The following is a 26,214-nucleotide window of genomic DNA, read 5'->3' on the forward strand; positions in this document are numbered from 1 at the left end:
TTTGGTTCAACACAAGCTCGCTCGCTCGCTCAACTCGGCAGGACGACCCAGCCGCAGACGTACCAGAGAGCAGAGGAACTAGACAAAAATTTGGTCCGATTCAATAGGGCTCTTCTCCAGAGGTAACAGCGGACAGAGCAGTGGACAGAAAAACTTTACCTTTGCAAGGTAGGCTAGTTTCTACACTCATCCTCCCCAATCTATCCTCCCTCCAGGCAAGATCAGAGTTCAAGGGCACATTGCAGCCAGGCAAAAAGAGGGTGCAAAGAGGGCCAACGACAGGTGTGGCCTGGGGAGGAGTCCCAAGGACTCCACAGAGGGCCACATTTGGCCACTGGACTCGAGGTTCCCCCCTGTCAAGTTAGACAAATAACTGGGTGTTAGAACAAACTAAACCAGAACTGTCACTAGAAGCTAAAACGATGAAACTGAGGTTATCATACTTTGGACACATAATGAGAAGACATGATTCATTAGAAAAGATAGTAATGCTGGGAAAAACAGAAGGGAGTAGAAAAAGAGGAAGACCAAAGAAGAGATGGATTGATTCCATCAAGGAAGCCACAGACCTGAACTTACAAGATCTGAACAGGGTGGTTCATGACAGATGCTACTGGAGTTCACTGATTCATAGTCGCCTTCCTCCCCACCAGTCCCAACGGGCACCAGCCGCTACAGCCTCAGGGGGTAATGTTGGGGGATGTGTGCCGGCTGTGAGAGGAACCAGAGGCAGCAGTCAGGGGGGTAGACACTCCCAGTCTCTCTCTGTGCCACAACACCCACTTCTCACTCCTTTCCCTAACTGGTAGGCTGCTCCTACTAGACGTCCACAGCGCTCGCTTGCAAAGGTTCTCCCTTCCACATCAATTTCAGTGCCCCACCCCTCAAACTCCTCCCCCCTTACAGCATGACATTAGGGCAAGGCTACATAGAACCGTGGAGTTGGAAGGGGCCTCTAATCGAGTCCAACCCCCTGCTGAATGCAGGAATCCATGTTAAAGGATACCTGAGAGGTGGCTATCCAGCTGCCTCTTGAAGGCCTCCAGTGTTGGAAAGCCCACCACTTCCCGAGGTCACTGGTTCCGTTGTTGTACCACTCTAACAGGCGGCTTTTCCTGATGTTCAGCCGAAATCTGGCTTCTTGTAACTTAGGCGCGTTATTCCGTGTCCTGCGCTGCTGGACGATCAAGAAGGGACAACTTTGGACCTTTCATTATGCAAGTAAGAATTCACTTGGGGGAAGTGAGGGAATACAAGTAGGTGTCCATTGCCTTTTTCTACAAAACCTTCAATGACTGTTCTCAAAATGATTCATAGAATCATAGAATAGTAGGAAGGGCCCCATAAGGCCATTGAGTCCAATCCCCTGCTCAATGCAAGAATCCAACTTAAAGCATACCTGACAGGTGGCTGTCCAGCTTACCTCTTGAATGCCTCCGGTGTTGGAGAGCCCACCACCTCCCTAGGTCACTGGTTCCATGGTTGTAGCTCTCCAACAGTTAGAAAGTTTTTCCTGGTGTTCAGCCAAAATCTGGCTTCCTGTAACTTGAGCCCATTATTCCGTGTCCTGCACTCTGGGACAATCAAGAAGAGAACCTGGTCTTCCTCTGTGTGGCAATCTTTCAAGTCCTTGAAGAATTCTATCATATCTCCCCTCAGCCTTCTCTTCTCCATGCTAAACATGCACAGCTCTTTCAGTCTCTCCTCATAGGGCTTTGTTTCCAGTCCCCAGATCATCCTCGTTGCCCTCTTCTGAACCCGTTCCAGCCTGTCTGCATCCTTCTTAAAGTGCGGCATCCAGAACTGGATACAATACTCAATGCAGTGGCCCCCTTTCCATAGGAGAGGGCTTTTTCAGAAGCATGAGAAAACAAAAGCTGTCCGCTTTGGCTACCCATTCCCCCCCCCCCCGGAAAAAAAAATTACACCGGAGAAACCAATACAGAATTTTTTTTTTATTTTCAGGCGGAATGTGATGACTTAATTTGTCAAACGATGGTATCTAGAGGGGCAATTAAAAGCAGACTTACCAAAAAAAAAAGGGCAGGGAAATAACCTGAATTACAATAGTGGTGGCAGAGGGAGGATCAGATTTGCCATGAATAAATTTACATCTGTTTTTTATTTGCTCGCTAGAACCTTCACGACTAAAGAGGAAAATGAACTGTACGGGATGAGGGGAAGGGGGCTGAAGCGGCTGCCTTCAGATGGAAAGAAAGTTTGCATAAGGGGAGAGAGAGAAAGAAGAAAAAAGGTAGGAAAAATGATGAAAGCACAGCGAAGGGTTTTTGGTTTGCTTGCTTGCAGTGAGGCGAGAGAAGGAAAGGCTAAATTCCCTTGAAGGGAAAAACCAACAATGCCTAACAGCAAAGGGTTTTTTTAAAAAATGTGAAGCGAAGGGAATAAAATCTGAATAGAGGTAAGATAATAGAGAAACACCTGAGGGTAAAAAACTAACTGAAGCCTACTAGCAAGCCAGAAACAAAAGATGGAGAAGTAGGGACGTCTGCATGGGCGCAGAAAATCGAGACTGAGGAGGCGCTGAGAAGGAGAGGAGGAGGGTTCAAATTAAGAAGAGAGATTTCCTGCCTGGGCTAGAGGAGGCTGATAACCCAATGTGGGCTATGTGGGCGAGTCGGCCAGGAAAATTGCCATGAATAAATGTACACCTGTTTTTTATTTGCTCGCTAGAACCACGGTTAAAGAGGAAAATGAACTGTACGGGATGAGGGGAAGGTGGCGGGAGGCGGCTGCCTTCTGATGGAAAGAAAGTTTGCATAAAGAGAATTCCCCAGTTAATGCCACAACAGCAACTGCCCAGACACACTGATGGGAGGAGAAAGCTGGTCACTATAAAAACCCAGAGCCTCTGGTTGGATTGCGGGGATCCTTCGCTTCTCAAACACACCCTTAGAAAAAAGAAAAATGAGGCTGCTTGGAGCATCAGGGGGAAGGAAGCCACAAATAACCGAAGACAAATGCTGCTGATTCTGTGGCAGCCAAAAGCTTGGATATGGGGTTTAATTAATAAATCAGGACTAGTAGCTTAAAGAATACGAAGGCTTAAAAGTCACCAAGCAATGGCCCTTCCTCTTCAACATTCACAGTTTAGTCCACATGAAGAAGACTGGAGGTGTTCCTGGGCTGTGACGCCACAGGGCGCAGACAGGATGTACTTGATTGGTTGACTGCTCCTCCATGCCCTTAATTTAATATATATATATGTATTAAAAGAAAATTCACTGCAGTAAAAAAGAAAAGACACACTAGCAAGGAAGTTCCTTGCCTCTAGCCCTGACATGGTAAGATTTCTATGTGCAAGGAAGTATTTCTGGGCCGGGGTGGGGGGGAAAGAGGATTAAGCCACACAACTCACCCACCCACTGCCTGAAAAGTGGTACAAAGTCTGGAAGACAGCTTTGCCTCCTCAGCTGTCAACTGTGCGAACGAGGGCAAAACGGGGGCTCCTAGCAAGGTAGCAGCTCCAGACATCATCACATCCCTATACAAAAACTCGTCACGTGGTTGTACTCCAGCAAAAGGGAGAAAGTCACCTCAAAAATGCTAGGAAGAAGGTCTGAGTGCCCATTCCAGGAGATGGGATTGTTGGGGACTGGGGGTCACGGGGGAGAGTGTCGGGTGAAAGGCAGCTTCCCACATGCTCAGAAGGCGCAGCGGATGTGCAACACTGCAGCAGACGCCAGAGTTTGCTTTGATGCCCAGCGTGACCCTAACCCTTAGCCCTAGGGTGGCCAACCTGGCGCTCTCCAGATACTGCTGGAGGACTATTCTCATCGTTCCAGACCTGCAGCTAGAAATGACAGGAGATGGAGCCCAACAACTTCTGGAGGGCACCACATTGGCTCCCCTGGCATTTTGGCCACTCTTCTTTTGGCTAAAGGCTCTTGCTGGACGGCAGATTCCTGCTGCCGCAGCCCCCTTCACCTTGAGGCTTACAGGCTGCCAACGGGTTTCCGGATCACCTTTACATGGCGGCTCAGGTGAGAGACAGATGATGGGGGAGGTGGGAAAGAGAGAGTCAGAAAGAGGAGGAACCACGAGGGCCGGGCTTGATCCAGTGAACTCATCACCTCCAGCTGAAAGAGGCAGTCGCGCTCGCTGGTTAGGTAAAAATAAAATGAAGCCAGCTGGCTCTCATGACAGCAGAGTGCTAGGAAAGGGGTTTTGGACAACGTGGGGAAAAGTTGTGAAGAACGACCTCAAGAAGGCTGGGCTGCCTTGCTGGGGTCAGGGGAGGAAGTAGAAAATCAGCCTCCGCTGATGTGTCACCATTCCAAAGATTTCATTTTATTTTTTGCTGGAGAGTTGTCTGGAATGATTCTCTACAAAACCCAAAATGTTTTGTACTGTGACCTGGCTGTGTGATGAGTAAAGGTAGAATCTGGAGCTAAAAAGAAAGGTTTTTAAAAAAACCACAACATCAAACTCAAGTGAGAAAGGAAATCTCTAAGATGTTCCCCCAAGAACCACTGTGATAACTCGGGGTGGGGTGGGGGAGAAATAACAGAGCTGCTGTGTGGAAAACAGAGTGTATGCACCAATTCACAGCTTTTTTTTTTTAAAAAAAGGGAAAGGTTGAAATAATGGATTTTCTGTAAAAGCAGGGAGGCGGCATGGAAGGCAGTCTATTGACTAATGGGGAGGGAAAGAGGGTGTTGTCACAGACAAGTGTGGATGCTGGTGGATCTCTCTCACTCTCTCAGGGATGCATACTCAGATCAAGCCTTTGCAATGTCCGCTGACAAGAGAGGGGGGAATTAAAGGGGAGGAAGACCCCCCTAGCTCCTCCCCCCAACAGAGTTAAAACGTGCTGCCAATTTAAATCGGAAGGAGGGCCTCAGCAGAAATCCATAACCCTAAATTAACATTCCTGCTTCCGTTAAAAAACAAAACACACAACCTAAAATCATAAAAAATACCCCCTTCCCTTTCACCCCCCTGCAGCCAAAAAAACAAACTTTTTTTTAAAAAAAGTGAACAGCTTGCTAGACTTCAGACAGACCAAAGGTCTTCTCTTCTTGGGGTTTGCAGATCCAGCTACCGTAGCCCATCTCCTGCAAGGCCCAGAAGAACTGCCGCTTAGCACTCTGGTACGTGATGGCCGCCTCCTTGGCCTCCGAGTACACGGTCAGTTTCTGCAGGCCCTTGCGATCCATCTTGGCACACAGCAGCTGGAAGAGTGCAAACAGGTTCCGCTTGGAGACCCGGGACACGTCCAGTTTTGGTCTGAGGGCAGCCGGAAAGGGGAGGGCGGGAGAGAGAAGGAAAGAAAAAAATATATCCATAAAACAGCTCTGGAAGGCTGAAGAAAGAAATCGTCTGCTGGGAAGAATCCAGGGAGTGCAGATCAGAGGGTTTTCATTTTACATTTGATTCCCAACTTTCATGATATCCTTATTAAAACTGGTACAGTGAGTGGCTTTGCTCATGAACTGTCATGAACAATATCAACCCAAAATAAAACAATGTAAAACAAATCTCCCAAGACTCCAAACGTAGACAGATTCAATATCAAGCCCAAGTCAGAATAATTCTCCAGCAACCAGCCTGTTCATAAGTGTAGCAACTCAAAGTATGATGTAATAAGGGGAACAATCTTCAGAAAAAAAATGTGCCCAACCAGAGACCCCTCACGTTTCATATTCTGTGTTCTCTTCCCTCCATTAGAGTGCTATGTGTACGCACACTAGCCAAAAAGGAACAAACTGTGAAGGAGGAGACTTGTGATGTTGCATATCTAATAAAATCATACAAAACTGGAACAAATGAGATTGTATATTTTATTTAACAGAATTTGTATACCCTGAAGGTCACTAAGAGGTTTATGCTTTGTGCCTGGGAGGATAAGTGCCCACAGTCTATTACACAATGGTCTGAGGACCTCAGCACCCTGGCTACATTTGAATACTATTTCCTATAAATGTCATGTGGATACCTATCTGGACATTTGGGTGGCTTGTATTGATTTGCATGTTTAAATTAAGATGTACTGATTGGTTATTTCTCCATTTTTCTTTTTCTCTTTGTTAAATTTGTTATTAAAATACAATAATAATCTGTATACCACTTTATTTAAAAAACAACTCTCAGCTGTTTAATATACATTAAAATTATCAATAAAAGTTAAAAACACGCTGACCTAAAAAAATCAAAATACAAATAAAACCAGCACTTGAAAGCATCCATTACTAGCCGCCTCACACCTGGCATTGCTCAGGAATTTTAAGAAACAAATAAAAAATCAGTGTAGTTTTGAAAGATTCAGTCCGCCATCCTGATTGGAAATGGCCTCTAACTATATCCAAACGTAGACAAATACTGGCTCTTTCCTCTCAGGGGCCACCATGCAAATTTTGGTTAAATAGCTTAAAAAGTGTTCAAAAGTGCAGCTAACAACTTTCCAAAATATATTGCAGATTAAAAAAAATTAAAACGCATGTCAACTTTACATATCTGGGTACGCTTCCCTAAACAGAAAGGTTTGTAGCAGGCTCTGAAAAGAGTACAGCAAAGGCACCAGCCTTGTGTCAAAGGGCAGAGAGTTCCAGAGCGCAGAAGCTGCCACACTGACAGATTCCTTACACAAGTGCAGAATGGACATGGTGTGGCACTTGTAACAGTGCCAGATCCGCAGATCACAGCGGTTGAGTGGGCACATACAGGATAAGGCATTCCCTCAAATAAACTGGTCCCAAGCTGTTAAGGGCTTTATACCCTAATAGTAACAGTTTGAATTTTTGGGATGTTGTTGGTTTTAAAAGAGGGCAGTAGAAACTAAGTCTTACTGCGCTAAGTGCTACAGATTATGATTCAAGGAGCTGTTCCATCCAATTCAGAACTAACACCTTTTTTTGGGGGGGGGGTGTCACTGGAACCAGCATGCAAACTAGACAGCTCATACCAGAAACAAAGATACACTTACAAACTGCACAGCTGATGGTTACTTTTTGGGGAAAGGCTGGCAAGTGAATGCCCCAAGGCATGCACACAAGGCTGGAGCCTACTTCAGCATGTACATTTATACTTGTTGCCCGTTCTTAGTCAAGCCAGGACAGTTTCCTGCCTGCGGTGCTTGAGAAAAACTCTGAGGTCTGTGATGGGCATGTTAGCTTTGAGCTCAAGCGCTTCACAGTTATTCTGGCTTTCCTGTAGCAGTTGATACCACCATCAGTTTAGAGGGGATGACAGGAAGATGTCTTATGCTGAATCACACCATTGGCCCATTCAGCTCCGTATTCCCTACACTGACTGGCAGCGGCTCTCCAGGATTTTTGACAGTACATGCGTGTGGAGGCCCTCAGCTGTGTCTGGAGATGCTGGGGATTGAGCCTGGGACCTTCTGCATGCAAAGCAGGTGCTCCTCTACTGGGCAGGGACCCCTCCTAAAATACTGTTCTATTATTATTCCTGTTATGAAATCGTTTATTTTAGGGTTTTTATGCACACTGCTTAGAAATGCATATGATTAAACAGTATATAAATATTTCACATAAAGAAACTAAAAAGATCGCTCTTCTTGCAAAGCTTTCGTGCTGTGTCGGTTTTGTTGCTGGCTTTAAGCATGCCAATGGAATATACACTTAAATAAAGGCATCCAAAAATCTACTCTACACACACGCGACCCTGAGGAGGCAGCCGCCTGATTTTGCTTCACGTTAAGGCTGCCTGCCTCAATGCCTGCTCCCATTAGGTCCTGACAAATCCACTCTTACCCGTCTATTTTGCCTTTTGTGCCATCCAGGACTTCAACTTCAGAGTCGTCTGGCAGGCACCAGTTGACACTGGATTCCTTTGTCTTGCCTGTCTGCCTTGCGGAGTCGTAGACGCTGACTCGGCCAACCTGTGTGGTTGCAGAGAGAGAGAGAGATAACAAGGCTGAATACGTTGCCTACGTATTCAAATAAACAGTGCACCCAATGAAACCTCTGTATCTATTATTATTTATTTACTTATTGCATTTATATACCGCCTCATAGCCAAAGCTCTCTGGGCAGTTTACAACAATTAAGAACATAAAAAACAAGCATATAAATTTAAACCATAACCAAATTAAAACCCATAAAAACCGACAGGCAAGTTAAAACACATGCTATTCACATGCTGTTAAAATGCCTGGGAGAAGTCTTGACCTGGTGCCAAAAAGACAGCAGCGCTAGCGCCAGGCGCACCTCGTCACATCTTTCCATAATCTGGGGGCCACCACTGAGAAGGCCCTCGCCCTTGTTGCCATCGTCTTGTACCAATGTCTTGTTGTCTGAACTAATTTATTATTTGATTTATATCCCGCCCTCCAGTAGGAGCCCATTGGAAACAACGCTCTAAATCGCAGGGCAGCATTTATTATCATCATATTGTGGTGGTGGTGTTGGCTCTCTTCAGCAAAGGCACTTACCAATCCTGAGTCGTCAGGACAGGACACAGCATGTAAGAACATAAGAGGAGTCCCGCCGGATCAGGCCAAAGGCCCACCCAGTCCAGGGTCCTATTCTCATAGGGGCCAAACAGGGCCTGAGCGCAGCAGCACTCTCCCTGCTTGGGATTCTCAGCAACTAGTATTTGGAGGCATATTGCCACTGACAGTGGCTCGCTGGGGCTGATGGGAGTTGTAGTCCAGCAACATCTGGAGAGCCAAAGGTCCTACACACCTGCCCTATGTGAAGTCTTTCCTTTCATCTGTCCTGAATCTCCCAACTTCAGCTTCACTGGATGTCCCCAAGTTCTAGTATTAGGAGAGAGGGGGAGAACTTCTCCCTGTCCGTGCCATACACGATCTTATACATCTCTACCAAGTCTCACCCTTGTACTTGCCTGCTTGTTTCTAAACTAAAAAGCCCCACATGACATAACACTTCCTCAAAGGGAAAGGTTAACCCCATACTGGGCTTTGGGTTCGCAGACAATGTGATAAGGAAGACAAAGGCGACAAAAGCAGCGGCGGGAATTATGCCGGAGCAAGGAGTTACCTCGGGGTGATTGACAAAATACGGCTCGGGGAGCCCGGACTGGAATGTGTTGCCATCTCTCGACATGCGGCAGCAGATGGCGCGCGTCAGGTGACCTTGGCTGAACAAGTAGCCTGGAAAGGGAGCATAAAATGAGGCGTTAAACAACAAAAAAGGGAACATAGAAATCAGCTGCTTCATCCACCTCGGGGGGGGGCAGCAGGGAGGAGAAAAGAAGCTGCCACACCACCATCTTCGGAAAGGCTCAAAGCAGATGCTTCTTGGCAGGAAGGGCAGAGGTTTAAGAGGCCTCACGTGCTCTGCAGCCTTAAAGACATTTGTAGCCAACGCCTGCTGTTCCCTTGCCAGAGATGGAGGGGCTTCCAAGACCGCAGAAAAGAAAACCACAGCGTGGTGGTTCCAAGCACCGCACAGCCTCCTTTGTTTCCCATACAGAGCAGGGATGCCCTCCAGGCCTTGTGTGATGTTAACTCCCATCAGCCCCAACCTGCACGGCCAACGGTCAGAGATGATGAAGGCAGCTGTGCTCCAACAACCTCTGGAGGTCCCCAATCCCTGAATTCAAGGATATCAAACCCTCAGGCTGGAAGCTCTAAACGAGGCCTTAAGGTAACAAAGGAATGATGGGATACGTATAAACCTTTTAGCAATGTCACCGGAGCAAGACATGGCCTAAATGGAAGACGCTGCATGACTAAGGTTGGGGGTTCTGCCGCCCTCCGGGTATCGCGAAGACTCCAACTCCCATCAGCTCCAGCCAGTGTGGCCAGTGGTCAGGGATGATGGAGAGGTGTAGTCCATCTGTAGGTTAAAATAGCCTTGCACAGGTGCCACATCATTACAGAAGAGTGTTTTTGTACTTTAGATGGCTGTGCCCATTTACTGAAATAGGCTCTTTGTGCTTGGGGTGTACCTAAGAAACACAGAGAGAGAGAGAGAGAGCCCCACACCTCAGTGGTGGCTGGTGCCCATTTGGCAAAGCAAGGCATATGGCAGAAGGCCAGCAGTGGGCAGAGCCAACAGGGCCAACTAATTCTAGCCTTTTGCCCTCATTCTCTTCCTCCCTACCGAGTTCTACAAGGAGGAACTCTGAGATGGAGGAGGAGGAAGCTGGCAGCCAGCACTAACCCTCGGGCTGGTTGTTGTAAGCCAGGAGGCAGGCAGGTGGGGGCTGGCTGAGGGCCCAGACTCCACTGCGCCTGACTGGGTGCTGTTTTAACGGAAGGTAATTCCAGTCAAGATCAAAGTCTACACCCACTATCATCCCTGACCACTTGTTAAGCCAGTGGAGGCTGGTGCCTGCTGGGACTGGTGAGGCGGAAGGCAGGGAGCCCAACAGTAGGTGGAGCCAGAGCCAACTCATTCTAGTCTTGTCCTCCACCTCCTCTTTCTCCTCGCTGAGTTCTACGAGGGAGCAATACTGAAACCAAGGAGGAGGAAGCTGACAGCCAGGGCCACCCCCCTTGACTGGTTATTTGTAAGAAGGCAGGCAGGTGGAAGATGACTGACAGCAGAATGAGGTTGGTAGGGCACTGCCCCATCCGCCCTCATGGATCAGCGCCCACCGCCCCACCCAACAACGGGAAGAAGGGAAAAGCCTTCTAAGAGCTCCGTACCAAGTGTGACCGAGCGGAGATAGACGGGCTGCAGGAAGTGAGAGAGTAGCGCCCCCTGCAGGCCAAGCACGTTCCAGCGCAGGATCTTGTCGCTGCAGGACATGGTGCGGAGGCGTTCGCCATGCTGGATTCCGTCCCAGGTTGGCACAATGTCACTCGACTCCACCGGAATAGTGCCTTCCCCTACAGGAAAAGCAAAAGCCAGTCAGGAATTGCCTGACTTAAATGGTCCAAAGGTATATCGGCTAGCCCAGTATTTGTGTTTCAAGCTGTTGTCAGACAGATGCCACTGTATACTCAAGAACGCATATAGGCGAGGGCCTCCTGCAGCACCTGTTACTCAAAAGGTAGACTGCCTCTGCACACAGAGGTTCCATTCAGCTATCATTACAGCATAAAATGGGGGCGGAGAATCTCAGGCCAGGGGCCACATACAGACCTCTCTGTCAGGCCCTCGAGACTCTGCCCCAGGCCACATCCCTCACCAGCTTCACTTTGTACCCTCCTGAAGTCTTTCTGCCTGCCTGAAATGTGTCCTTGGACTCTGGTGATGCCTCTCTTGCTTGTCCAGACAGACAACAGAAAGGCAACATGTGCCTATGTGTGTCCTCCTTCTATTTAATGGGGCAGAAAAGCAACACGGAAAGTTGAAGTTGTTCCCCTCACCTTCTCTTTCACTGGCTTCTGAAAATTCACCAGGCGCTGGCCCCACACTTTTTTAGACATAATAAAAGAGCAGCCCTTCTGGACAGGGACAAAAGCCCATCACAGTCGAACATCCTGTCCTCACAGTCACCGATCAGATTTCTCTGTGAAGCCCACAGGCAGGGCAGGAAGGCAAGGAACTCCCCCACACACACTTATAAGAAGGTAAAACGAGCCAGGCTGGTGGATCAGGCCAATGGCTGATCTAGTCCAGCATTCTGTCCCCGCAATGGCTAACCAGAGTCCTCCAGGAAGCCCAAAGAAAGGGCACGAAGGCCAGAGTGCCGCCTCCCACCCACAAGCACATAAGAAAAGCCTGTTGAGCCATTATAGTCCAACGGAGGTGTTGGCTTTGACCTATAAAGCTTAATGTGGCCCATGACCTCAATACCTCAAGGACTGCCTCCCCCCACTCAAAGAGATCCAAACCCTGCGTTCTTCTCCCTGTGCCCCCTCCGAGGGAGATGTGGAGGGTGGCAACACAAGAACGGGACTTCTCAGTGGTGGCTCCCTGTTTGTGGAATGCTCTCCCCAGGGAGGCACGCCTGGCGCCAGGCAAAAAGCTTCTCCTGCTTACCGAGGCTTTTGGCCCTTCATTTGAAGGGCTTCAGGTATTTGGGGAAGAGGGGACTCTTCTAGCGTGGCAGGTTTTGTGAGTCCTGTCTTTTATCTGTACTGACGTGTATGTAGGATTTTTGTTATTATTTATTGTTTGTTACAACCACACACACAAAAACAGCACCAAAACAAACTAAGTTGCTTTGGGTCACATTTGCAAGGAAATAAGTATTATACAACAGTAACAACATCCTATTCTCACAGAGGCCAACCAGATGCCTCTGGGAAGCCTGTGAGCAGAACCCGAGTGCAACAGCACTGTCAGCCATAAGGACTAGAAACTTGAAATACTACTACTACTACTACTAATATGCATACCAGGATGCCAGATTGCACCTTTAAGGATGAAAAGGGAGGCATGGAGCCCGCTGTTGAAGGGGTCTTAACGGGGCTCAGTTCCCCTGGCACTTACCATTTTCCACCTTGGTGCGGAGCTTTCCCTGTTTGGGATTCTCAAAGAGAGGCTGATGCTGGTCCTCCCCGGCTGTGTTGGCCTGGTCGCTGCAGGATTTGTCAAAGAGAGCCCCGTCTCCACAAGGTGCCGTGCTGGATGAAAAAGAAGAGAGATACCCTGAAGCCAAGAAGTTTTTTTTTCCCTTTTAAAGTATATATAGGCTGCTTTACAGCAGGTGCTGAATAAGTGCTCAAGTGAATTCTTAAAACACCATTTAGAAGGCTGCAGCCTCACAGGGAATAGGGACAGAATGTACCTTAGCCGCAAGCTGGCACTCACCTGATGTACAGGTGAAAGGTAATGTCGTCTTTGATCTTCAGCTTGCCATCCTCCAGGGGCTGAAAGATGCTGTCTTCGGGTGCAGAGGGGTCAAACTTCATGAGCTCGTTGTAGAGAAACCTGGAATGACAACGTAATGTGAAACAGCGCACCGGCAACCTTCTCAGCTTCAGGACTCTGTTCGACATGCATTTACTTGGAAAGAAAGCCCCTGAGAGCAAGGCTGTCTCCCAGGCAGGATTGCAATGTTTAATCAACCACTTATTTGGCCATTGTTTAACTTTTCTGCTGCTCTGTTTCACTGTTTACTGTATTTTTGTTTTTATTTTTAACAGGTTGATTGTTTTGAAATTTTAATGTAAGCCATGGGGCTCTCTGGCCTAAAACACGGCATGCAAGCAAAGCTAAGTAAGTAATGAAAAAGTGCCTCAACCCATCAGGCACCAGTGTGAAAAAACGCAAATACAAATGCATAGGTGGGGAAAAACATGCAACTGTCCTATCATATTAATGCCAGGGTTTTATTATTATTTATGTAACAGTTATTTACATTTGTTTGTTCACTATCCTGTAATCTGGCACGGGATTTGCTGGCAGGTCTCTGGGAGATATGCAGTAGACAGCAAGGATTTCTGACTTCTGTTTCACTACAGCAGGGGAGGTGAATTAGATTCAGCTGGCAGCCCTCCCACCCCAAACAGGCCACACTGGTAGATGGGTGGGATCACCCACCTGTCAATCACCTGAGGCCACCACTAAAAGGAAAGAATCAGGAGCGTGAGTGCTAAGTGTGGTCAAGATTTTTCCTCTGCAAGTGAAGCTTGAATTTTCCACCTGCCTCTAGCTGGTGGGCTTTGAGGGTTCTAGTAAAACACAAAGTAGACCCCTGCTCCCCCCCCCAGTCTACTGAATGAAGAACTGTATACAGTTAGGGCTCCTTGGAAGATAATTTGAAGAGTAGAAAGTGCTTTGGAACTAGTTTATCATAGCGGTTGGCGAACAAGCTATGAATTTAGAAAAAAGGTTGAATTCCTGGGTTGAATTTCATCTCGTGCCGTAAAATCAGTAGGCACCCCACCACCTTGCAAAAAGCCAGACAAGCCACTCAACTTTCTCAGCCTTCACACCTGCAAGACAGGGATAACATGGGTCTACCTTACAAGGCTGCTGTAAGGATTACACCCAAATACATTAAGCTTTTTGAAGATTTAAACTTGGGGAAAGGAGGTTGGCGGCAAAAGAGAAAAGGGGGTCCCCTCTACCCAGTCACTGGCCTCTCTGGCCTGCAACAAATTACAGGCCTCACCCCTGCGTGTTACAGATACTGGGTATTATTGATGATTGATTGATTATTTACTACAGTCACAGAACAGTCCATACAGAATGTACAAGTGTGAAATAGAAAAAAGTAAAAAAATAAAACCAAGCAAACCACAATAGATTTCCTTGTAAAGCATGAAAATACTAAAGATTAAAATTATGAAAATATTATTTAATCATTACTTTCTGACAATCAACAGCAGCTGCAAGGAAGCTAGCCACTTTCATTGTGACCTGGGGATTCCAGTCAGACAAGAAGTACTCTAGATAAAGTAAGTTGGATCTGCCAGGAGTTTTTGTTAGTAAGGGAGTAATAAAAATAGCTCTGAAATCATGATAAAAAGAGCAACAGAATAACACATGGGCAATTGTCTCCACCTCTCCTGCACCACAAGGGCACAGATGCTCTCTCAATAGGGTACTCTCTTAAATCTGCCTTCCAGGAAAGTGGAAGGTAAAACATTGGACTTGGCTGGCGTAAAAGCTCTCCTATATTTAGGGATTGTCAGTTTTATTAAATAATTTGTAGGTGCAAATGCTGCCATATTATGCCTAAAGCCTGGGTAAAGATGGTTACACTCATTTCAGGAATGCTTACAACCACCCTGTAAGGTAGGACCAGTTCCCAGTATTCTGCCCCGAAGAGTGGCTGGGTGCCCACCCACCCACCCACCCGAGGTCCGATGGATGGCCTTGATAGCCTCCACTGGTTCCTGTGCCTCACCTGCAGACCCTGCCTTACCTTATGAAGCCCCTCCTGGAAATGATCTCTGCATGGCAGTCATTTACCGTCTCCCCTTTCAGGCTTAGCTCCTCCCCTTTTACACAGCGATTCCCTGGGAGGAAAGAGAGGAAACATGCAGTCAGGAAGACACCGAACCAACAATCTGTTGCGCGAAGCTGATGCTAAGTTACAGTTTACTTAACGTACTCAGAGAACAGAATCCACCTAAAAAGCTGCACAGGATGGACTGTGTTCACAAAGGCACATTTTACAACAAAAAGCAAATCTATATTGATTCGTCTTCTGTAGCTGCTGCATAGAAGTCTGGGTCTGTTTGTTTTATTTATAAGGTACCTTGGTGGGTTTTTTTAAAAAAATGGAAAGGAAGTAGAAAGATTTGTTTCTAATTTCATATGAGTTTGATTTAAAAAACCCCAGCAAAAACTATAGAAACCTCTCATCACAGAAATAGTGGCAAGCTTTAAACACCTCCTGAAGACCCACCTGCTTAAGTAGGCTGTCCCTGCCTCCTAAGATTAACCACACTGCTCCTTTATTTATAGATACTTAACAATGTTTCATTGGTGGAGTCTCTGTTTTTACTGATTTATTTCTTGGCTATAGTGTGTGTGTTTTTTTTGTTATGATATTGTGTCTTATGTGCCTACGACGCCTCTGAACTGGCCCCGAGGTGGTGAGGGTGGTTACCTCTTTCTCCCTTGAAAAGTTCGCACAGCTGCACATAGAGGAAATGGGAAAGAGCATCACTGAAGAGCTTCCTTCTTCAGCTTTGACACTCTTTCCCATTTCCTCTTTCAGCTCTATGTGGTTTTCAAGGCTCATATTAATTCTACTGAATCTTTTATACAGATCCTTTGGGAAAGCTGTGTGTGTGTTGTGTGTGTATGTACACTTTCTCCCTTTGGGAGGAGGAGGGAAAGTAACCAGAAGAGGTGGCACGTACTCAAAAATGCAACTCTGCTCCCAGGCCTTTAAAAAAAAAGAACTGGCGACCCTTTTACAGTCACTCAGCCAAGTATGCAGCTCAGCTGAGCTTTTGAACCAGGAGCTTGGAGATAAGCTTTGCCTACCTGGACAAGCAGCCTTCTCTTACCTGTTCCAATGCTCACTACGACACCAAGGCCCTCTTGTCCTCGCCTCATGATGATGGCGGCCAGGATCTTGCGCCCGAGCAAGCTGTGCTGGATGCGAGCAGTGAGTGTGTTGAATCGCTGGTGGCTCAGCATAGCAATCTGGTCGTGGAGGGTGCTTCCGCTCACAGGGAGCTGAAATTGGGGGAAGGAAAAATATGAGTTCGGGAATCGCTCTCTTCTTTCGGCTGCACAATAAACCCAAGATGGGCATTATACAGAAATGAGGAACTGGCGCAGAAGCTAGATTCACCGAGAGCTAGCCCAGGAGAAGAGGGATGGAGAACATGAACACAGGGAGAATGCAAGACCTGACAGGCAGGATTTGGCCAGGTGCATTTTTCTGTCTTCCAATTATTTCATGCCATTTATTACTTCGATCTCCGTCTTTCTTACCCAAGAGAATTTTCCCAAGCAGAGAACCAAAAGCAATATCCAATCCCCTGTATTTGGGAACTGGGAGGTATACTTTGAACGGTGCCTATCCTGCTATTCCACAGAGGTACAAAATAAAGTAAGTAGAACGAGTGTGGCATTGGCAGCAGAATTTGGCAACCTTCGCTTTTGTTTCTGGGACAAAAAATGAAATTATGTTCCTAGCTCCTATGATTATCCAAGGTATGGCTGAAAGAGGTAGTGATATATGTCATCTATCGCACAGTGTGCTCCTAAGAGAGAATGCTTCTGTGTGAGCCTTCTCCCACCTCCAGATGTCACTGGACTTCGACTCCCTTCATGTCTAGTCCACCAACATCCGAATGACTCTAATTTGGGGAAAAGCTGCCCTATGTAATAAAACCTACAGCTATAAATCTGCAAAGGCCAGTGGCTGATGCCAATCAACCAAGTGAGAAACCTTTGTGTTCTGTCACTGGTGATAAAAATGATGATTAAAACTGTGTGCCCAGCGACATATATATATATAAAAAAGCCCTGCACACACATGCCAACTATTTTCAGCCTTTGGCCAAGACAAGAAAGTGGGGAAGTAAAGATTGCAATAAAAGGTTTCATGCTGCAAGTCTCCAGGGGTTCAGCTTTCAAGAGAGACACTCAACGGGGCTCCTCAGGTGCGGGGAAAATCCTCGGCCCTCCAGTTGTTGCTGAACGACAACTCCCATCACAGCCCTTGCAAGCACAGACAACGGCCAGGGATGGTGGGAGTTGTCATTCATCCAACATCCGGAGGGCCGAAGGTTCCCCACACTTGAGGTAGCCCAAGAACAACAGAAGGAGGGCAAGAGAGGGAGGCGTTACCTCTGTGACAGCCAGCGCTTCAGTGTGCTCCGCCTTCTCCGTCTCCCCAATCAGGACACGGAGCGCCGCATCGGCCGCTTCCTGCTTGCCTTGCTTCTTGCTGTGCGCTGTGACCGCTGGGAACCAGCGCCCTCCCACTTTGGCTTGGAAGACAAACCTGGAAAGCCAACAGAGAACATCCAAGGTCAGCAAACTAGGGGCCCTGTGCAGGGTTGGGTGCGAGCAATATGAAGTGCACTCCCACCAGCAGAGGCAGGGGGAAAAAAAAGATAATTCAAATATGTAGGAAGTGCTCTGTGGTGGTGCCAGAGGGCTTGAGAAAGTTTGCAGGTAAAAAGAATGCAGGAACCTCGAGAGAAACAGCCTCATACACCACTTTTCTGGCTTTGTTGTTGTTATATGCCTTCAAGATGATTATGACTTATGGTGACTCTATGAATCTTTTTTTTAGATATATTCATAGGGTTTTCATGCTAAGAGGTATTCAGAGGTGGTTTACCACTGCCTCCCTCTAAGCACCCGGTATTGCCAGGCAGTCTCCCATCCAGGTTCTAAGCAGGCCTTACCCTGCTTAGCTTCCGAGATCAGACGTGTTCAGGGTAGTTTCTGACCTTACTGGCCTGGTTTTTGTTTTAGGTTTCAAAAAACAAGCCTTCTAAGAGGTTACAAACCTTCTAACAATCAGGCTGGATCACTACATCCCTCAGGATGGGGACACCTGCGGCCCTCCAGATGTTGTTGGGACTCCAGCTCCCACGAGCCATGCTGGCTGGTGGGAGTTGGGAGTCGAAGCATCATTTGGAAGGCCACAGATTCCTCATTCTTGACTTACAGCATAATTTTAGTCACAGGGTAATTCTTTACTGTTTATTCAGTTTCTTTTCCTTTAGTCAATTTCTTACCCACCCTCCACCATAAGATCCCAAGGTAGGTTACAACAATTTCAAATACAGTATTTTTAAAAAAACCAGTTTAATACAAAGTACAGTCACGAGGATATTGAACTTGTCAAGGATTATCAATACCTCGGCACAGTCATTAACCAAAATGGAGACAATAGTCAAGAAATCAGAAGAAGGCTAGGACTGGGGAGGGCAGCTGTGAGTGAACTAGAAAAGGTCCTCAAACGCAAAGATGCATCACGGAACACTAAAGTCAGGATCATTCAGACCATGGTATTCCCAATTTCTATGTATGGATGTGAAAGTTGGACAAAGAAAAAAGCGGGTAAAAGAAAAATCAACTCATTTGAAATGTGGTGCTGGAGGAGAGCTTTGCAGATACTATGGACTTCGAAAAAGACAAATAATTGGGTGTTAGAACAAATTAAACCAGAACTATCACTAAAAGCTAAAATGATGCAACTGAGGTTCTCATACTTTGGACACATAATGAGAAGACATGATTCACTAGAAAAGACAGTAATGCTGGGAAAAACAGAAGGGAGGAGAAAAAGAGGAAGGCCAAAAAAGAGATGGATTGATTCCACAAAGGAAGCCACAGACCTGAACTTACAAGATCTGAACAGGGTGATTCATGACAGATGCTACTGGATGTTGCTGATTCATAGGGTCGCCATAAGTCAAAATCGACGAAGGTACATAACAAAACAGTCACGAGGGTAGTGTGGGCCCCATTGCGGCTATCCTGACTAAAGGACTCTTCTACTGAACAGGAGGGATCCCTGGGCTGAGCTTTCAGTGATGCTGGACAGCCCTTCAACAGCAGAGCCCCTGCTTTGCATGCCGGCGGTCTCAGGTTCAGCATGGGCTCTCTCCAATTAAAGGAGATTAGGCGGCAAAGCTGGAAAGAGACCTCAGACAAGAAGCTGGAGGACCGCTGCCAATCAGAGCAGACAATCCCGACAGAGACCAAAGGTCCAACTCTGTTCCCTGTGTTTGGTCGTCAACGCAACAAACCCTCCGGCTGGCCAGGAGGAATGCGGCAGCGGCGCCTACTCACTTGGGGTCATGGGGAGGCCCAGTCTGATCGATCAGCTTGAACTCAGCAGCAAAGCCGTTGGCCCGGGCGTACTCCAGAAGGCCACTGACCGGGTTGGAGTTCAGGTACTTAATCAACTCGCCGACACCCTTAGTGCTCGCTGCCTTTGTCTCCTCCAGATTTGCAAGCTGGCCACCAGGCACTTCCGCAGGCTGGTCACCCTGGGTCTCTGTCTAAAAAAAGGTAATCAGGGAAACAACGGGGGGTAGGCCCATGAGAAAGGCAAAATGAGGGATAGAGGAGTGTGGAGGAAAGGAGAGAAGGAGGATCGATCTACCTGCTCAGGTAAGTTGCTCGTGTCCCCGCTGAGGCCCCTCATGGCGGCCTCGGCCGCCATCTGCTTCGCTCCCTTCTTGCTGTTGGATACCACGGCAGGGAAAACACGGTCACCCACTTTCACGCAGTATGTGAACCTGAACGGATTCAATGGTAAGACATGAGTTGATGGGCTTAGCGACTGCACACGTGTGTCACACAGCAAGCGACTGCTGTAGGAAGGCAGATGATGCTTGGCCATTTCCTCAAATCCTCTTTTCCCTTTGGACAGGAAAGAACAGAGGAAGTCTAGAAGCCCCACCCCCCAAAAAAAATTCCCAACTCTCTCTGCCTGAGCTCTTGTCAGACACAGAGCCTGCTGAGCAGAGCAGGGCAGAGCACACTGTCAAGTATTTTCCCCTAGATCAGCCTTTCCCAACTAGTGGGCCACCAGATGTCGCTAGACCACAATTCCCATCTTTTCTGACCATTGGCAATGCTGGCTGAGGCTGATGGGAGTTGTGGTCCAACAACATCTGGTGGCCCACTAGTTGGGAAAGGCGGCCCTAGACCAACCTAGTAAAATATTACGGGTTGTACCCAATGTTAGTCCTACTCAAGAGTAGACCCATTGAAACTGATGAACAGGAACTCACTTGGGTCCATTATTTTCAATATGTCTGACAAAAGGAGGACAGTTACTCGATCTAGGGCCTTTTCTGTAGTGGCCCCCGAATTGTGGAATAGCCTCCCCGAAGAAATACGCCTGGCGCCGACGCTTCTATCTTTTCGGCGCCAGGTTAAGACCTGGCTATGCTCCCAGGCATTTTAAAGCGTTTAATGTTACAATTTTAAATCTCTTTGTTTCAGTTTATTTATTGTGATATTTTGTATTTCTGTACTTTTAATCTTTTGTACACCGCCCAGAGAGCTATTCGCTGTGGGCGGTTTAAAAATGAAATAAAATAAATAAATAAATAAAAACTTAATTGAATACAATCCTACAGCCTACACCAGGAGTGGGAAATCTTTGGCTTTCCAGATGTTGCTGAACGACAACTCCCATCATCCCTGGCCATTGGCCATGCTTTCCTGGGCTGCTGGAAGTTATAGTTCAGCAACATCTGGAGGGCCAAAGGCTCCCTACTCCTGACCTAGACTGTCACTTTGAGATAATCACTTCAGGAGATGGAGCAAAGGAAATGGCTTTCCTACTGATTTATTCCAGCCCCTCATATGTTTTGGACTATAGCTCCCATCACCCCATTTGCCACACCGGCCGGGGCTGCTGGGAGTCCCCTACTGTAGAGGGGAGCAAGTTAGGGGAGGCTAGTTTACTTCCTCCACCACCACCCCAATCTCGTGAGTGTGGGCGGAGCTAGTGGGTTGGGCAGGGCCAGGGCCAGCGCCAGCCTGCCTCGAGCCCCCTGCTCCTAGCCGCCCCCCACAGACTGTGCAGGACCGCTCCACCTACCTCTTCTCTCCTTCTGTCAATGCTCCGTGCGCTGGGCACGCGGGTCACTGCCATCAACCAAGATGGCAGCGGAGGCTTCTCTAAGGGGCTGATGCCCCCACCGCCATCTTGATTGATGGCGTGCATGTCTGCGTGTGTGCACATGCCTGCCATCAGTCAAGATGGCGGTAGGGGCATCAGGCCCTTAGAGAAGCTTCTGCTGCTGATGGCAGCTGTGCGTGCAGCACATTCACAGAAAGGGAGGAGAGGTCGGTGGAGCAGACAGGTGTCGCGGGCTCACTCGGTCTGTGGGGGGCTGGGAGCTCCCCCTCAGCGATCTGCGGCAGGGTCGGGAGTTGACCCTGCCGAGGATCGCGGAAGGGGAGCGCTACCCCCACAACCTAAGGAGGTGGCCTTCAGTGCCAACCCTGGGGTTGTCCACCATCGCCACTCCCAGTGAAAGTTGCAAGAGGGATCTAGCTAGGCCTCTTGAAGACGGCTTCCAAGAATGCCAGAGAAATGTTTCTCACAGCGAGACCCAACAGCCTGGACTCTGGCATGGCCAGGGAACAGAACACCCCCCCCAGTGCTGCTATGGAAATGAAGGGGGGGGCTACAGACAGATGGGTGCAGGCTCAATTTACACCAGCTGGGGCCAAGAGCAGAAGAAGCAGAGCACTCCTCCCCATTGTGCCCGCCATTGCTTGTCTTCCATTTTTATTTGGGGCACTGCTGCAAGTGGTACGGAGCTGGAAAAAGCACCTGCTATTACCTAGAAAAGCTGCCATTAACTTATCTAGGGGACCACTGCAAGTGGAAGGGAGCAAGAAAAGCTTTACTGACAGGGATGATCACTGGTGCGCAAGGGTATATGCGCGTGTCCTCCGAGATCCATACACGCACATAAAAAGAACGGTGCCGTGCGACTTCTCACCTATCCACAATCAAGCCACATCCACCTGCTTTCCCCACCACGTTGCGAGTGTCATACACTCTTACAAGCAACATCCGCCAAGACCTACTTGGGATCATGGGGAGGGCCATCCTGAGAGAGTAGCTGGAACTCGCAGACACGCCCTGACTTCTGCGCGTACTCCATCAGGGCGCTGACGGGGTTCTTTCCAGAAAGCAGGCTCAGCTGCGGCGTTGTCGACGAAGGCTCGGGCTCGGGCTCAGGTTGGTCAGGCTGGGGAGGCAGGGGGAGAAAATAAGGAAGGTAGGGGTTGCCTGCCAGCCAGCCACCTGGGGTGGGATGCCGTAGCAGACAAAAGCAGCTGAAGACAAGAGATGGGAATCCCGTGGACCCTCCAGAAGTCACTGGACTCCCAACTCTTGTTAGAACCCATCCAGCGTGGCCGCCGGTGTGGGATGATGAGCATTGCATCACCTGAAGGGTGCCAGATTTCTCATCCACGCAAAAAGAAGGTTCAAAAAACAAGGAGAGGAAGCCAGACTGCTTTGACTGTGACACAGCTCTATCTAAACTGGCTGCTTGGGGGGAGGGGGGGGAGAGACAGAGAGCGTGCACTTCATTTCCTGCTCCCGCCTCCCGGGGCCTCTCACCGTCTCCGATTCACTGGGGGAACTGTCCTCATAGAAGGATTTCTCCACCGCCATGCCATCCTCCCCTTCGTGCTCGGCTTCATGCAAGAGGATCTTCATGGCGTGGGCAGCGGCTTCCTGCTTGGCCAACTTTTTGCTGCCCGCCTCCGCTGGGGGGAACCGGCGGCCATCGATCACAGCTTGGAATTTAAACCTTCACAGACAAACAGTGTACCAATTGGTGAAGCTGGGGGTCATTATTTATGGCATTCTTTTATTCTACCCTTCCTCCAAGGAGCTCAGAGCAGCGTGCACAGTCCTGGTGGCTCCCAATTTATCCTTGCAACAATCCTGCGAAGTAGGTTGTAGGCTGAGCGTGACTGACCCAGTGAGCTTCACGGCTGAGCAGGGATTTGAACCCGGCTCTCCTTTGTCCCAAGCCCTACACTAACCACTCCACCACACTGATCCTCTACTCTAAGCTCTCTGCCTCTAAAACGTGTTTTATTAGGAAGGAGCTATAGTTGCAGCACCTACTCCAGGAATTAGGGAGGGGAGGCCAGCTACTGTCCAGATGTGGCTGGACTACAACTCCCATCATACCTGAACATTGACCATGCTAGCTGGGGCTTTCGAGTCCAACAATATCTGGAGGCTCACATGTTCCCAAACACTGACTTACACCTTTGGGGAACTCTTTCCCCATTGGCTTATCTGCCAACACACTTCCTGGGTAGTGCAAAGGATTGTGGGACATGTTCTAAAACAGCAGTTCGCCAATTTTCTTTCCCACGGACCACTTGAAAATTGCTGATGATCTTGGCAGACCACTTCATGACTTGTCTGCCTGTTGTAGCAACTGTAATGCTCCGTGCTCAACATTGCATGAATTTTAATTGTATTTCGATTGCCTCTTTTATTCCTTCTGTTGTATTTTACCATTTACAATTTGTATTCCATAGAATAATGCAGTGTGAGAAATAAAAGCAGCCATAAAAATTGCAATTAAAAATCAATATATCTAATGCAGACATGTGGCGGGCCACCTGAACGAAGGTTGCGGACCACAGTTTGGGAACTTGTACTCTAAAGCTAACACTCAAGCATCCTGGCCAGGCCTCTCATCCCTCTGTGTGGACCAAGATAGCACCCTTAGAAGACACCCAGCACTCTTCTGCAGCAGCCCACAAATTAAGTTGCCAGCCACTGCTTCTCTTCCAGAGAGGTTTGGCCAGCATTATGGATCTTGTCACTGGAGGAAGCCCCCCCAATAAAACTTCCAAGGAACCCAGTTTGAAAACAACTGTGGTGGCATTACTAACAGGAAAAGGAAGGACCTGGCCAATGGTGGCTAGTGCCCATCAGGGCTGGTGGGGCAGAAGGCAGAGAGCCCAACAATACGTAGAGCCAGAGCCATTAGAAAGGCAGAGGCAACTCATTCTAGTTTTGTCCCCACCCTCCTCCTGCCTACCTTCTCACAGGATGCACACCTTAACGTGGTGAGGGGGTCTGAGAGCATCAAAAAAGCTGACAGCAATGCTGTCAGGAGTCTAGACCAAGACGCTAGACTCCTAGCAGGGTCACCCAAGGAGAAATGGTCAAAGCTGAGGCACCAGACTCAGAGGAAGGCAATGGTAAACCACCTCTGAACATCTCCTACCATGAAAACCCTATGAATAGCCTGTCCAAGATGCAACATGAGATAGTGCTGGAAGATGAGACTGCCAGGTCAGATGGCACTCAGCGAGCTACTGGGGAATAACAACGGACAAGTATGAGTAGTGCTGTGACTAATGATGCAACTGGGTCATAGCCGAAAGGAAGCCTGGAGGCTGATGTGCACAGATACAAAAGGAGAGTCCGGAGTTGTATGACGTACACAATAGGAACATTCCTATGGAACAATGTTCCTCCATTGTTTTTTTTCGAACCACTAAAAACACTTTAACACGCTTGGGAAGAATCTGCTCTCATTCCAGTCTTGGGGAGAAAAGAAGGCCAATTTTTCTGTCTAGTGAGTCTGACGACATACCAGAGGGTGGCACAGATTCTGCTGGTGATTAGGAAAGGCAAGAAGCGAGAGAGGCTGTGCGAGCGTGTTTTAAACATGGCAGCTATAAAGAGGAGGCAAGCAAGAACCCCAAAATAGAACCCAATGCATCCAAAAGCTCAGAGGGTCGCATCAGAGGGAGAAAAAGAAGAATGCTCCGGGTTCCCTGCACACGGCAAAGGATGCTCACTGCCAGGAAGAGACAACGCAAAACTCATCTGGTCACAGATGGGATTTAGCATTGTAACATTATGGGGCGTAACATGGAGAGCCAGTGTGGTGTCGCGGTTAAGAGTGTTGGACTAGGACCTTGAAGACTAGGGTACAAATCTCCCCTCAGGTGTGAAGCTTGCAGGGTGACCTTGGACCAGTCAACTGCTTCTTTCAACCTAACCTACCTCACAGGGTTGTTTGTTTTGAGGATAAAATGGAAAGGAAGAACCTACATATGCCACCTTGGAGGAAAGGTGGGATCATTATGGTTATAGTAAGATATATCATTTACGACTGCTAAATATATAGACAGCAGTCTCTTTCCCCTATTTAGCTGCAGATGAGGATTTGCTGTCCCCTGAAGGTGGGGATGGGGGGACCTCAGGCCTAGGGGCCAAATGTCACCCTGGAGGCCTCTCTGTCTGGCCCTCAGGACTCTTTCCAGGCTACCTCCCCTCTGCTCAAGCTAACCTGATTTCCCCTCACTGGCCCTGTTGTGCGCCCTCTTCCAGGTGCTTTTGTCTGGATGGAACGTGCCTTTGAATTGCAGTAACACCGGTGCACCTGCCCGGATGGAGAGAGACGTGTGTGGCGGCAGAGACGGAAACGCCCAACTTCTGCATGGCTGGAACTTGTTTCTTAGCCCACTTCTGCTTCTCGGCCCTGCCTGCCACTGGCATGTGGGCCCCCAGAACCTTGTCCATAACAGAACATGGCCCTCAGGGTGGAAAAGGCTCCCAGCCCCTGCTCCAACCCAAATATTGGAAAGGCTGTCTCCTTCCCTATAGACTCTCTCAGGCATGAAGATCGACAGAGGGGGCCCTCTTGGTGATTCCGTCACCCTCAGAAGCTCTCTCCTCCTAGAGGCGCATCTGGCACCTCCGCTGTACAGTTTTCGTCATACGCTGACGACACGCCTCTTTACCCTGCCCTTTGACACACGAGATGGGTATTTTTGAAGACCCACACGACTTCTGTGATTGTAATTTGTTTTTAAGGTTGTATGTGGAATGGTAGTGTCTCGCCTTGGGACCTTAGGTGAAGGGTGCACAATAACTCAAATCGTTATTATTGACACACAGAGTAGAAGTAATAGCAGTAATTATGGAGATGATGTTAAGAGCTCATGCCAAACAATCCTTTTCCAATTTGGAGAGAGGAAGGAGACATTCACCACGCTGACATTTGGTTTCTATTTTACTTTCTCTTCACAGATGCTTCTTCCCTCCCTTGCTCTCTGGCTTTCCCTGCCTGGCCACTGGGAGCCAATTCTTAAATCACAAGTGGCTCTTTTGGAAGCCCAAACAAGGGAATATCGCAGGCAGAAACGGGATCTCTTGAGCCAGCACTGTCACCCATCCAGGCCTGCTCATTTGTCCTATGCCCCCCAACTTCACCAGAGCATTGAAGGCTGAAATCTATTATTACAATTATCAGTATTTCAACAGTACCACCTCAGCTTTGAAAAGACAATGCGTCCTTGATCTGTGGAGCTTTGCCATCTAAATTTAGACAGACTCAGGTGCAGATTATTAGATTATTCAGCAGAGACTGCTATATCATCAGCTTGACATTATTAATATTTAAGAAAA

The 26,214-nt window shown here is 48.2% G+C and overlaps 1 protein-coding gene across 9 annotated transcripts in view; it reads right to left on the bottom strand.

Moving 5' to 3' along the window:
• Positions 1–3,328: 3,328 nt before the first annotated feature.
• Positions 3,329–26,214, bottom strand: part of ADAR (adenosine deaminase RNA specific) — a 43,771-nt gene continuing 20,885 nt past the window's right edge. For all 9 annotated transcript variants that reach the window (XM_061605556.1, XM_061605562.1, XM_061605561.1 and 6 more), the window contains exons 3-15: positions 22,381–22,573; positions 21,840–22,003; positions 19,387–19,522; positions 19,071–19,282; positions 17,109–17,265; positions 15,815–15,986; positions 14,719–14,812; positions 12,657–12,776; positions 12,336–12,469; positions 10,601–10,783; positions 8,985–9,097; positions 7,734–7,861; positions 3,329–5,247 (exon numbers count right to left, since the gene is read on the bottom strand). In XM_061605556.1, coding sequence (XP_061461540.1) covers positions 5,007–5,247; positions 7,734–7,861; positions 8,985–9,097; positions 10,601–10,783; positions 12,336–12,469; positions 12,657–12,776; positions 14,719–14,812; positions 15,815–15,986; positions 17,109–17,265; positions 19,071–19,282; positions 19,387–19,522; positions 21,840–22,003; positions 22,381–22,573 — 2,047 coding nt within the window. In that variant the 3' untranslated portion in view covers positions 3,329–5,006. The remainder of the gene's footprint in view (positions 5,248–7,733; positions 7,862–8,984; positions 9,098–10,600; positions 10,784–12,335; positions 12,470–12,656; positions 12,777–14,718; positions 14,813–15,814; positions 15,987–17,108; positions 17,266–19,070; positions 19,283–19,386; positions 19,523–21,839; positions 22,004–22,380; positions 22,574–26,214) is intronic.

Source organism: Rhineura floridana, chromosome 22, assembly GCF_030035675.1.
Source record: "Rhineura floridana isolate rRhiFlo1 chromosome 22, rRhiFlo1.hap2, whole genome shotgun sequence".
NCBI lineage: Eukaryota > Metazoa > Chordata > Lepidosauria > Squamata > Rhineuridae > Rhineura > Rhineura floridana.